This window comes from Engystomops pustulosus, chromosome 1 (genome assembly GCF_040894005.1).
Source record: "Engystomops pustulosus chromosome 1, aEngPut4.maternal, whole genome shotgun sequence".
Lineage (NCBI taxonomy): Eukaryota > Metazoa > Chordata > Amphibia > Anura > Leptodactylidae > Engystomops > Engystomops pustulosus.
The window spans coordinates 138,167,048-138,181,556 of record NC_092411.1 but is presented as its reverse complement, the minus strand read 5'-3'; the positions used below and the strand labels follow the sequence as shown (position 1 = coordinate 138,181,556).

The 14,509-nt window shown below is 39.2% G+C and overlaps 1 protein-coding gene and 1 long non-coding RNA gene across 2 annotated transcripts in view; one reads left to right on the top strand and one right to left on the bottom strand.

Annotated features, from left to right (window-relative positions):
- Nucleotides 1-14,509, bottom strand: part of GRIN3A (glutamate ionotropic receptor NMDA type subunit 3A) — a 203,456-nt gene that overhangs the window by 62,741 nt on the left and 126,206 nt on the right. Inside the window, exon 5 of the mRNA XM_072154430.1 lies at nucleotides 621-766. Within this exon, the coding sequence (XP_072010531.1) occupies nucleotides 621-766 (146 nt within the window). The remainder of the gene's footprint in view (nucleotides 1-620; nucleotides 767-14,509) is intronic.
- Nucleotides 3,604-12,192, top strand: LOC140088700 (uncharacterized). Its single transcript, XR_011850060.1, has 3 exons — nucleotides 3,604-3,676; nucleotides 4,937-4,974; nucleotides 12,107-12,192. It is a non-coding gene; the product is annotated as an uncharacterized lncRNA (long non-coding RNA).

Sequence of the window (14,509 nt, the reverse complement as noted above, 5' to 3'; positions counted from 1 at the left end):
GCACCGCAATTCTGTCCGACTTGCGCCACAATTGTCTTTGCGGCACAATTCTGCAGCATGAACAAAGTGCAGCGAAAAAAAATGATGCACAAATCCCAGGCAGTGCAGAGGGCACCAGATTCATAAAGGATGTGCACCATAATTCATGAATCTGGCGCACCCTGCACACTTCACAAGTTTGCACTATTTTTGATAAATGTGGGGCAAAGTGTCCTAGCCAGTGACTGCAAGAAAGAGCAGACTTTAATAGAATTCAGGGGAGCCAGGGTCCCAGAGGCTTCTACCCTTTGTCAATCAATATTATAAAGGGGAAATGTAGAGTTACAGTATAATAGTATTTTGTGATACCAGCGTTGAGCTTCCAGGTTTGCCTCTATCCACTTGCAAGCTTGCCTGAAGTTTACACATTTTATACCAAAAACAGCATTGTAAGGTCATTGTGCTCGGCTTACATCCTTAGATCTTTTTATGAAACTGTCTATATCTCAAATGTATTGTAGCTTGCTCTTAGCAGGTTTTAAGTATTGCAAAATTTTTGACAGTAGAAGGAGAAACATATCATAAACCTGTAGTATGTATTCCATTCCATAAGGCAATAAAGTAAAATAAGTGTCAATTACTTTAGAAATGTTACTCCTTCGGATGTAGATGGAGTGTTATATCTTCTCATGTATTCGTGCATCTCTGGGAAGCTCTTCTTTACATAGTCTTCAGCGCTGCTTTCTTTTACTGTTCCAAAGCGGAACCCTTGAGAGGGATGATGAAGCTATAAAACACAGATTCTATTGTTATTGCCTTATTATAGAATAATCAGAGATGGCATTTTCTTTTTGTTACATAAATGACAAGTGCGGATTAAATGACTTTTGTGAAACTACAAATGCATACATGAGATAAACTCAAAGCACAGCCCAAAAACAGTGCAGAAACAATAAAAACACCATTGTATTAGATATTGGAGACTGAAACTCCTCAACCATTTACATTTCAGTCTTGTAAAAGAGTATACAAGTAAATTGCTATTCACCGTCTATAATATTGTTAAAATAAACAGTGTAAAGACAGAAGAGATGACAAGCCATCACTGAGATGTTGCAGAGCTCAGTGTGTCATCCTGCAATATGTGAGTTAACTTTATTTTCCTAGGTACCCAAATGAGGTAGAAGTACATGACGACGTTCTAAAGAGTGTGTGCACAATCCTTTTGTAATCGGCCCAGTTTAAAAATTAAATTGTATTATTCGGGTAAAGACTAAAAAAGCTCAATAGATCATGGTCTTTAGGAGCTAAGCATAATCTCACCTAGCCTAAGTGGCAAGCTATGTTCTAATGATCAGTGAGAGATTTTCACAGCAGCACTAAAAGGAGTTTAAAAGGCTGGGTAAAATTGAGTTTAACTGGTGAATACACTAGACAAATAAGTTCACTTTTTTGCTGGACTTATAGAATGTTCATCTTAAGTAGAACAATTTTGCAATGCATTAAACAACCATTTGGATGGCTTTTCACTACCACTTTATTTACCGCCCATCTGCCTTAAATTCTGATTGATATTCAACAGTGCTATTCAATATAAATCCTCTTTTCATGTTTTAAATGAAAACCCTAGGTAATCTTCACAAATGCCCAGATTATTATGACATAAACAATTTCCACTTTCCCTCACAAAAGAAATAGCATAAAAATGATCTAAACATCCAAAATGGTATCAATAAAGGGAATAATGTGTGGGCAACAAAAAAAAATAAATACGATTACCTAATTATTTATTGTTTTTTTCTTCTTTATTTAAAATGGGAGAACTTTTCAAAATGTTTTTGTATTGAGTCTTTTGTAGTTAACCTTGCCCCTTTCCCTATGAGTTCTTATTTAACCATAACAAGTCACTTACCAATATACTTACACATTTTTTTAGCTACGTGTAAAAAGAAATCATTCCCTTTTATTGAGTATTGATTTACTATATGTGACAATAGTATAAAATAACTTAAGTGGTGCATAAAGTGTTGAGGTTTGTCGAGTTTGAACAAAAGGGTTAAAATGAGACAGCCTCCGGTCTTCGGGTCTTCGATGATGTCACGGGGAGCAACGATCCTTGGCAAGATCGCAGGGATAAGACTTGTGATCGCTGGGTAAGTCTTTGCTGCAATATGCAGCAATATGGAGGGGGCTCAGCCTGTGAGTACCCATGTACCCACACCCTACGAGCGTCGGAAAGGGGTTAAATAAAAACTAAAATAATGCAATGTCACTTGTGAGAAATTGAGAGGTGTCGTGTGGGAGAACCGCTGTCTGCCCTGCAGATAAAAAGTACATGGTAAAAGCACTGGATTGGTCTGCAGTAACCCAAGGGTTAATGCAGACATATGGTAAGCAGGAATAGTCTGTTTGGTCCATTTGGCCTAGCTAGCATAGACACCGCCCACAGGGGTGGGCCACAGACCTCGTTAGAGCCTAATTTAGACTGCAGGCCAGAAACAGTAGGTGAGGCACTACCTGGAGAGCTGAAGGCTGGACCGTGTTGACACAGCAAAGGTAACTGAGTGCCTCCTGATATTCTGCTGGCCAAGAGCGTGTGCCTGGCAGCCAGTTACATGTAAAGTTAGGTGCTGTTAGGTGATTGTATTAGGCAGTGCCCAGCCGGGCAGGGTTTATTTTGTATGTGCCTAAGCCAAGGCTGAATTTGTGTTTTGACAAAGAGGTGTGAATAAACACTTGAGTTTTGGACTTTAACTCTGCGTGTCTCCCTGCTTCTTGCATTGCTACAAGGCATACAAGGCAGAGCAATTACCCACACACTGTACTATAAAAACAGTATGGTTATACACACACAGTTACTGTCACTGTGCTATAAGACAGAATAGTTATACACACACAGTTTGTTATTGTTATATACACACAGTAACTGTCACTGCAGGTTAAGATGCTATGGGTATACACATGCAGTAACTTTCACTGTGCTATAAGATACTATGGGTATGTACATGCAGCTACTGTCACTGTGCTATAAGATGGTATGGGTATAAACATGCAGCTACTGTTACTGTGCTATAAGATTCTGTGGGTATACACATGCATTCTTGTCGCTGTACTATAAGATGCTACAGGTATACACATGCAGTTCATGTCACTGTACTATAAGATGGTATGGGTATACACATGCATTTTCTCCCATTGTACATCTATTTTCTGTCACTACACTGTTATGTATCAGAATATACTAAGTGATTTCAGCTACTACTCATTCCCTAAAAAGAAATTAACTTTGTGCAGAACACTACACTACTATGTACATCAATAAATAACAATTGTACTAAACACTAACATTAAAGGGGTAATCTGGGAATATGTACGTCTGCTACAAAAACCCATAATGCTCTAAATGAGTGAATACAACAAAACTCAATATCATTAATCACAAAATTAAGCTTAATTAGTTTGCTTTAATGATTCACAAAATTTTATGGGCTTTCTAAAGTAGTCAGTAACAGATCCTCTCTCTCAGGCTCTGCTCCCAGCGATGATGTAACAGACTTTCTTGCTCTGTTACCATAGTAATGATGTGTGTAACTGCCATCAATGCACATTACCTCACTGAGATGACGTCTCACCACAACATCGGTTGCACTGCAACCAACCGACTACAACCAAACATAGTGGTAATCACATTGCCCAGGTAGGTGCAGGACATGTGATGTGGACCAGTAGTAGTAAATTAAAGGACCAGTAGCATTTTAATTCTCTATTATAATGTATGTCCACAACATTTTTCTGCTGAGGGGAGCAAAATTTTAAACAACAGCAAATTACATAATAGCTTATATTTTAATACCCCTTTAAAGATAGTGTTTGTTGTAAACAGGGTAACTAGAGTTAAGTTTAAACAGCAATATAATAATAACTCAAAATGACAGCAAAAAAATCAATAGCTTTTTATTGTTAATCATAAAAAAAATGTAATATGTGAAGTGCAAAGCAACTAATGGTTTTCAGTTTTAACTAGGTCAGAAGAAATCAAATAATCCATGAAGTCATTTAGATTGAAGATATTGTGCTGGAACAATGGATATCTATACAGATAAACACACAGGGGCACATTAACTCACCCATTGACGCCGCCGATCCGGAATGTCCAACGAGGATTCGGATCTGCCGCGATTCAGTAAGATTGTGCACCCGATATCCTGCATGTGTCGCTTCCCTGCTGAGGTCTGCCGGAGTTCACCTTCTTCTTCCCGGTGTATCTGAGTGCTAATCTTGCGACACAATTGGATTTTCTAAATCTGCGGTTTGTCCGAATCAGTCGGGTTGTCCAACGGCCACGCCCCCCAATTTGTGTTGCATGAAAGCCAGCGCCGATGTGGCCCAATCTGATCGCATGCGCCAAAAACCCAGGCAATTCAGCGCAAAACGGAAAAATTCGGGAAACCTGACGGAAATGCGTCCCACGGATCCTTAGTAAATGTGCCCCACAAAGTCAAAACCCCACAAGATTGAGGAAAGTCGTGGGTGCGTGCCCAACAAGACCAGGCCTCAAGTCCTCTGGCAATAAACCTTGGTTAAAATCTTTGTTATAAGCAAGTACAGTATAGATATATAGATTAGTAAAATATTGTATAATTGTTTATTATATTTAATGCAAAACAGCCTCCATACACACACTCCATACATTTTTTTAACCTTATGCTAATTTTCCTGCTCTACCTCTGCCTACAGTTTATACTATCTGCTTATAGAGCACCTTATCTCCATACTCTCAGGAGGAGATATAGTATGCCCTCTCTGCTATCATATTTACGGAAAATGGCAGAGACTATAGCTAAATCTGCAAAATCTGACTAAACATGTCTGACCTGGTAGAGATTCATTCAAGTGCGCTGTCCGGATCAATACATCCCTGCAACTCCCACTATTTCTTATTTTCACTTTCTTCTAGATAAAAAAGATGGTACAAGCAGGGAAGAGAGCAGGAAGGTAAGAATAGGGTTAAAATACGTTGTATAGATAAGTTGGTTGAGGCAAAGGCTAAGGCGGAAACCATTGAAGCCACAACCCCTATTCAGCCTTCACAGACACACAATTTTGAATACAAACTTTTCTATAGACAGTCACTTAGATTGTTGCTAGATGGGGTGGAGACCTTTACAGCCTACTTCTGGAGAAAGAAATCAAAGTTTCTAAAAAGTACTTCACAAAAACTGCAAACACGTTCCCTCCAACACAATAGTAGACATTATTTCAGATGACAGATCTGCTTTAAACCTTACTACATTTTGTTACAACCAGAAAACATTTTATTCTTAGTCATTTTGTAAAGAAGTCTTTGTAAAAGAATCTTCCAGAAAATTCACATTGATGACCTGTCTATCCCACACTTTCATTCACTACCAATCTGCAGATTCTAGCTGCTTACAGGTTAGTGGTGACATAGCTAGGCCACTACACAGAGAACAGAGCTATTCTTCCAACTTCACCATGGATGTTGATTGCAGGGGTGGAGGCATACTGAATTAGCTGATCGGTAGGAGCCTGGAGTGTTAGGTATTTATTCTTCCTTTGAATAGGACATCAATAACACAAAGATGGAAGTATAAAGCAGATGAAAGTTAAAAATTGCAAAATCTTTTAATAATTCATTACATTTCAAAAAATGTGCACAAAAAAGGGAAATGTAACATTTATACACTGAGAACATATCAACCTAAATTATGTGGTACCAATGTTGTTCTTGTTATTTATATGAGAGGATGTGCGGACAGCTGTATCTTTCAGCAGCACATAGGCAGAGGCTGCCGCTCAACAGATTACACTGTGGCCACTAGTAGGATAAAGGACCTTTAGTGATGTCACGGCCATGTGATCAGTCACATGCATGTCAGCAAGTGATGTCAATCGGCTGTCTGGCCGCAGAGAGTGCTGGAAGGGGTACATAACAATGAAGCAGGGGGCCGATGTGACCCTGAGAGCCCCCAGCTAATTTAAATATTTTTATATCCTTATTTTCTGGCTCTGATGGAGGTCCTGAGGATGCTAAAAAAGGTCCAGTCATCGGCTGCAGGTAAGGAGGGTGCGCTATAGGACAACCTACCACTGAGAAAATGGTGGTAGATGTCCCAGCGATCAGCAAAAGCAGGGACTGTGTGTAACAGATCGCCATAACTGGAACCTGGCAGCCAAGAGAACCTTTGACCTACTGCATCATTGGAGCATCCAAAATGTAAGTGATTACAACCAGTGGTCAGCTGCTCATTAAGGACTCCAGACAAGCTGCTGCTGATGGAGCTGCTACTGCTCCTACCCCCAAATCTCCCCACTGTAGCGGTGGCAGTGGTACGTGAGCTATGACTGCCAGGAATCCCCTGGTCAGACCTGACAGAGGATGGACAATGGCACACATAGGCCGCGGCCAATTGTCTACACAGTATATATCTATAGTATGCCAGTTGTTCCTCCCTCTCGGCAGATAGAAAAAAGGCACCCATTTTTGACTGGTAGTGATAGTCCAAGAGGGTGGAGAGCCAAAAGTCATCCCTATGCCGGATGTTGACTATTCAGCTGTCACTAATTAGGCAAAGCAGCATGCTGCGGGCCATCTGCGCAAGTGACTCTGAGGGACTCTAGGCCTCCATCTCCACTGTATACTGCCACGGTGTTTCTGGGTCATCTGTCTCATCTTCTACCTCCATATGCTCCTGCTCCTCCTCTCCTGTTACCGGAGTAGAAAAACCACTAATTTCACCAGACTCTGCTTATGTTCCAATGTCCTCCTCCTCTGCCAGTTTAGCCCCCAATGGACTCATGTGGCCATGAGATGTAGTTGCCACTTGTCCAGTGCCCTGACCAGTCAGATTTTGCAGCATCTGTTGCAGGACATGAAGCAGTGGAATGACGATTTTCATCCCGCAGTCCTGGCGACTGACAAAAAATGCAGCCTCTTCAAAGGGCCTGAGCAAACGGCAGGTGTCACGCATGAGCTGCCAATGGCTGAAATATAAATGACACAGCGTAGTACTCCAGATTGAACACATGCACCAAGCAGGGTGCATGGCCAATCCCTCCCCAGTGCAGTGCAGACACCATGTTCCTCCCATTGTCTGTCACCATGGTTCCGATTTGCAGTTGTGGCAGAGAAAGCCACACATTGATTTCTTGTTGCTTTACGTGGAGAAGGAGTAGGAGGAGGGGGACATTGATGCAGGAACAGAAGTTTGACATTGTGGAGGAGAAAGCGATGTCTCCTGTTCATGTACTAACCTGCTATTTGGGGAATACAAATCCCCCAAAACGCACACCCTGGGAGAGGAGCAGAAATCACTACATCAGCTCTGTGGATATTCCCTTCAGTAGCAAAAAACCCCAAACTGCTATTTGGGGTATACAGATGCCCCAAGATGCACACCCTGGGAGAGGAGTATAAATCACTACAGCAGCTGTGTGGATATGACACAGATTTCTTCCTATTCCCTTCAGTAACAAAAAAAATCCTGCTATTTGGGGCATACAGATTCCCCCAAAACGCACACCCTGGGAGAGGAGGAGAAATCACTACAGCAGCTGTGTGGATATAACACAGATTTCTTCCTATTCCCTTCAGTAACAAAAAAACCCTGCTTTTTGGGGAGTACAGATCCCCCAAAAAGCCCACCCTGGGAGAGGAGGAGAAATCACTACAGCAGCTGTATGGATATGACACAGATTTCTTCCTATTCCCTTTCAGTAACAAAAAAGAACTGCTATTTGTGGTATACGGATCCCCCAAAATGCACATTCTGGGAGAGGTGCATAAATCACTACAGCAGCTGTGTGGATATGACACAGATTTCTTCCTATTCCCTTCAGTAACAAAAAGAACCCTGTTATTTGGGGTATACAGATTCCTTAAAAAGCACACCCTGGGAGAGGAGCAGAAGTCACTACATCAGCTCTGTGGATATGACACACAATTCTTCCTATTTCCTTCAGTAACAAAAAAGAACTGCTATTTGGGGTATACAGATTCCCCTAAACGCACACCCTTGGAGAGGTGCAGAAATTACTACAACAGCTCTGTGGATATGACACAGATTTCTTCCTATTCCCTTCAGTAATAATAAAATTACTATTTGGGGTGTACAGATCCTCCAAAACACACACCCTGGGAGAGGAGCAGAAATCACTACAGCAGCTCTGTGGATATGAAATAGATTTCTTCCTAGTCGCTTCAGTAACAAAAAAAATGCTATTTGGGGTATACAGATCCTCCAAAACACACACCCTGGGAGAGGAGCAGAAATCACTACAGCAGCTCTGTGGATATGAAACATATTTCTTCCTAGTCACTCCAGTAACAAAAAAAAAGCTGCTATTTGGGGTATACAGATGCCTCTGAATGCACACATTAGGAGAGGAGCAGAAATCACTACAGCACAGTACAGTAAAAGCAGCTGGTTGCTACAGACCGCACATTCAGAGTGAAATGACGGGATTGCAAATGCCTGACTGTTTTTATAGGGCTGTGTGACATCACAAACACCATCCGGTCACTGATTCTCCTTCCTAGAGTTCTCTGCCCCATGTAACATGTTGTGCTCACGGCAATTTAGCTAAAAAAGGGGGAAAAAACCTTTGTTCCCATTAATCAGCGTAAACTTCGGATTCGTGACGAAACGAATTTTCCATGAAAATTTGTATCAAATTCCACTTGATTAGAATCGAAGAAGTATTGCAGTACATTGTTTAACTTATAATTTAAAAAGTAACAAAAATATTTTAAAACAACAAAAAAAAATTAAAAATACAAGCAGTGAAACCACCCTGCATTAAAACACATGTTAAAATGATAAAAAGGGTGTACATTTCCTAAAATGATATCAATGAAAACTAAAGCTCATTCTGCAAAAACTTTTCCCTTACACAGCTTCATATAAAACAGCATAAAAATGTTCGAGATGGTAAATTGTGAATTTGTTCCAAATAATTTTATTTTGTTTTATAAATTATGAGAATAAAAAACTTACATGTATTATGACTATTATCATACTAGACCAATTATTAAAACAACTTGTTTTCTAGACCAATCAGTGAGAGTCATAATCATTAATGGCATTTCACTACATTTGGATTTCTTTTAGCTTCATAGTGCATAATAGTGGCTCTTGAAAGTACAATTCGCCCCCCGATAAACAAGACCACAGCTCTTTCAAAAGAAAAATAGAGGAGTTATGGCTACTGGAGGGCAGAGAGTAAAAATTAAAACACGATGGAAGTGGCTTTGGCATTAAGGAGTAAAATACATCTTTTCACTTTATTATCAAACTGATAAATATTGCATTATATGATATAATAGCAATGCTATTACGCTTGAAATATAATATTAATGCTGAACCTACACTTCAGAGAACTTTTATTTTGCTTTCCCTTTCCTCTCCAAATACAGTATATAAATATTCCCAGTTCCAGTAAACTTCTTATATAATAAATTACCACCTAGCACATGTCAGATTGGAAATGCCTACAATAAACCAGCTCAAGGGATTGAAGAGGTGAAATATTAGCACTAATAAAAAGGTACTTTAGGCCAGTGACTTGACAAATACTTTATTATATCTTATGATGATTGGCCCACATTTATCAAAACCCCTGTACCAGTTTCTGTCTGACTTTTCACGTGCAAACTTCTTGCATATGTATTTAAGAAGTGGCTGCACCTTTCCCAATGCAATACAAAATTGCTGCACCGGGAGGAGCATTTCATTCAGCATTTCATGTGATGTTTGACACGAACCATGTTAAAGCTGCACCAAAAGAAGTTGGTGCGCTCTGTCGGAACAAGGCAGGTAGGGCCAGATTCAGTAAAGCACCCCACAATTCCTGAATCTTGCCCATCCTGCACTATTCACAGGCAAACTGCACATAGTTTGCACTCTTTTTGATAAATATGGGTTTTTGCCTATAGTAATCAATTAAAGCTAATTAATGACCTGAGGCAAAATAGAAACTGAGATGTGATTGGTCCCTAAAAGCTGAGCTGTGATTGGTTGCTAACTTCCACTTCAGCCAGCAGACACTGGCTCCTGTTGTTGGTGATTAATAAGTATATTTTGGAAAGCAGGGGGTAAAAACTTGGACTCAAAATCAAGTCTATGGCATTCCCCGAGTCACAGGGAGCGGCTGTGCAAAATTTGGTGATTGTAAATGTGACGGTGCAGATTCCTTAACCGGACATGAGCACATAAACACACACACACATATAGACATACACACACATACATACACACACCCAGCTTTATATATTAGATTACCACAGTCACCTGTGCCTTGATCTATGAGTATTTGTCCTAGCTTTGTCCTAGCTTTACCATGTTAAATTAAGATAGTAAATTTCCTTAAAGTGCCACATAAATTTGCCAAATAGTAAATATGATTTATTGCACATGCCAATACATGTAGGCTATTATCTTCACTATATTGTGTACTGTAAAAAATATGCACTAGTTCACACCTTCATCAAGGTTTTCTGTTGTATCAATGAAGTGTGTAATAGAAATGCAAAATGGAGGGTGAACAGAAGATATTTTGTTCACCTTAACAGAAGAAAAGATGCAGATGTTGCCCTTTTTTTTTCCTCGCTATTAATAACAGAGCCTGTTCCACGCAGGTGTCTACTTCATATTAGAAGGGATTAATTACTAGTAATTTTAGTTTTAGTCATCTGGATCCTGGATAGAAGCTTAGAGGGAATAAAAACACTCTGGAAAAGGCTTACAATAGAATCAAATTAACAAACTGGACATCTCTTCCATCACCCAAGAACTTACTCCCTAGATTATGAATTCTGTCTACAAGTTAGCGACAGCATACCCCTGTGCAGCTTCCTGGTCCCAAATAACAGTAATATCAACTGGCAAAGCTGAACCAGTTTTCTGTTCATTGAATCTCCCTGGATGCTGAAGAATTATTAAAATACCCCTTAGGACATGCTCGAGTTCAATATTTTCCCATACCCTCACTTTTTGTTTGTCTCACTCTTTTACTTACTCCCTCCCCACTTCATTATCACCTTATACATCTGTCTGTATAAACCATCTTTCTAGAAAGATGGATTCTGTAGAAATTTAAATAAGAAATTTACAGGGAAGAGGCAGACAAAAAAATAATCTACATTCTGATGGGGCTGAATAGTCATTTACGAAATCAGATAAACTCCTTAGTAGTTTTAGAAAATATAGGAGCACAACTGGGGGTAGTAGCTGGAAAAGCTAGAACAAGCCTGGATACAACCAATAGTAATCAACTGTGGCAAAATAAAGGAGCCTAGATATCCCAGCATCCCAATATACCCAATTTAATAGAGAATAATACAGAACTGTTTATGTAAATGTAATTTGAGATCTTATATGAAAGGATTTACCGCTGTTGCGTGTTCTTTTTTTCAAGGGGGAGCACCCGTGACACATCATACAAACAATAACATGTATTTGCTGAAATCAGACTACCCCTTTAAGTCTTTCACTTTCTTGTAATAAAAGTAATTTTCACTCTTCAACCTGGTATAACAGCTGTAGCTTGCAAAGCTTTCTCTAATACATTTTAATGATTTGTCAATCAGACATCTTCTAAGGGTCTCGGGGGATGGAGAAGAGCTGGGAAGCAAGATCTTATTGATGTTAAAACACATGAGTTCCAGCAATGTTTATAATAGATGGTAACACACTACATAATGTAAAGGAAATGTGTCTGTGTATCATCAGAGCTAAGAACTGTCCATTCTTCATATCAGTGACATGTTGATTGACAGGTCATTAAACTGTATACCAGAAAACCACTTGCAAGCCTGAAAAGCATATTGTACAGATCATGGAAACTAAATATTTTCAAGTTTAGCTGTACACACAATAACTGAGGCACATTAAGCTTTTAAGCCACTGATGCACCACATTATTGTCAGTGAATCTGCTCATGTTTTCTGCATTAGCACATAATACCTGTACTTTATACCACCATGTCATTTCAATCTGTTATGTTATGAGTATTGGTAGAAATGTATTTCTGATGGAGATAAGAGTTTTCCCATTAAAGTGCAGTGTAATATAATTTCTATTTACTTCTTCCTTTGTTTAATTTCCAGGTTGTTATTGGCCATTTGCCATCCCTTCTTAATAAACATATCACTCTCACAAAGAATGTATAAGCAATAATTTACCACAAAGGGGAAACCATATGCCAGTGTGAATTGTAGAAGAAAGTACCTCTCTGGTTTCTATTTTATTCTGCTGAGATTATCTTCTTACATTAGAATATTATGAAATGGTTTTTCAACACATAATGAATTTCTCCCATGGGGCTGAAACATTATGACTGCAAATGCTGCAAATATTAATAGAGTGTATTTTGTATAGAAATGGAGTAGAGAGATTCTTAGAAATTCATGTATATTTCACAATGATTTTATCAACTCATAATAGTATGGTTTACAGTTCTCTAAAATATAGAAGTCATTTTTTACAATAATAGCAACGTTGGAAATCCTTTACAATGGTGTTAAGTTTTTCACCATACTTGATGTTCATAGGTTTACTGTCCATCTTAGTGGAGAACCAATAATAACAATCATATAATGACACACAGCAACATATTTGTATTTGAGAAAGACCAAAAAACATATTATTTACAGTAGCTTGGAATGACCCATGTGAAAAGAAGGTAGTAAGAAATAACTAAATGACATAATACTGTTCAAATTATATATATATATATTTTGATGGAACAGAGACATAATAAAAGGGAAATATCTGAATACAGTCTTGTCACTCTATTTACAATCTTTGGTACATTTAACTATCCTTAACTTTTTTATTTAACCCCTTAAGGACGCAGCCAGTTTGCATGTCAAGGCTCAGCCCGTTTTTTTTTTTAATCTGACCAGTGTCTCTTCAGGTCGTAATAACTTTTTAACACTTAAACTTATCTAACTTATTTTGAGATTGTTTTCTTCTGACACATTGTAGTTTATATTTGTGGTATAATTTTGCTGAAAAATGTGAAAAAAACTTAACACAGCATGCACTACTATCTCCTCCACACACGACGTGCACTACTACATCCATCGCACACCGCATGCTCTACTACATCCATCGCACACCGCATGCACTACTATATCCTCCGCATACTGCGTGGACTACTACATCTACCGCACACGGCACGCACTACTAAATCCTCTGCAAACTGCATGCACTGATACATCCTTCACACATCACATGCACTACTACCCCCTTTACACACTGTGCGCACTACTCCTACTTGTGCTATCACAACACACTTACAAGTTGGGGGGAGAGAAAGCATACAATGGGGGCATAACACAAGGAAAAACGGACAGTACTTGGAATAATGCAAGGAAAACGGAACCAGGGTGGGTTGTAATAGTGATTGTGCAACAGTACCTACAGGACAGATCACAAGTATCTCCAACACCACCAAATGCAGAATGGTGGGGTTGGGGAGCAAGGGGATCTGTCCTGACTTACATATGTCATGACATGATCTGTCATGACTGAGATCAACTTCACTGGTCATTCTGCATTGACTGGCCAGTTTCAGTGGTCGACATCACAGGACCAATCCTGTCATGAGACAGGGTGACTTCAAAGAACCAGGAAGTGCTGACATCCGATAGGAGTTGAAGACAACAACAATTTCTTTAACTACTTTACAACTCTGGACACTCTGAATTTCATGGGACCCCATTTCTATTGGAATCATTGGCCCCAATCTCTCATGTTTAGGAATAGTGCTCTTCTTAAATGACCCCTTCTTGCCCAGGTAGCTGCTTGTAGCTCATTTGAACCACAAAAGTCAGTGATTCTATCCAATGACTGCCGCTAGGTCTTGTTTTCATGGAGACCTTATATTACTAAGCTTTCTAAAATTCACAAGGTCTTATTTTTTAGGGTGTGTCTTATTTTCAGGGAAACAGGGTAGGTGGTGCTTGGGGTAGCCCAAGTGAAGTGGCTTGAACTGATCCATTTTAGAAAAAAAAACCCTGTCATCACTGCCCGGCACCCATTTGGGCTAAATGGTGGTCAATTGTAGGAACTGTTGTAAACAATATGTACACTGGGGCCAGCAAAAGTCTGTGGATGGTACTATTGTATGATTATTATACTGACTCTGTGTAATATGACTTCAAATTAATTGTAAAATTGTAATAATTTTATATTTTTAAATACATAAATAAAGTAAAAGATGACCAGGCACTGCATGTTGGTGCTATATGGTGACCATCACAACACTATAATATAGTTCCTAAATTTGGTTCCCATGTGAAACTGCTACAGGCCAATTAATAAGACTATTAATTGGGAATTATTTGGCCTTTTAAGGCACTTTTATTTAGACACAGTTCTCAACTCTTCATGTGTAAAAGTATAAGGACAGGCTATGGGTAAGGACCGCTTAGTCAGTAATGCATTTTTGCCTTCAGGTCTCTTTCTTTAGATTTCTGTATAATTGAAAGATACATTTTAAGAAA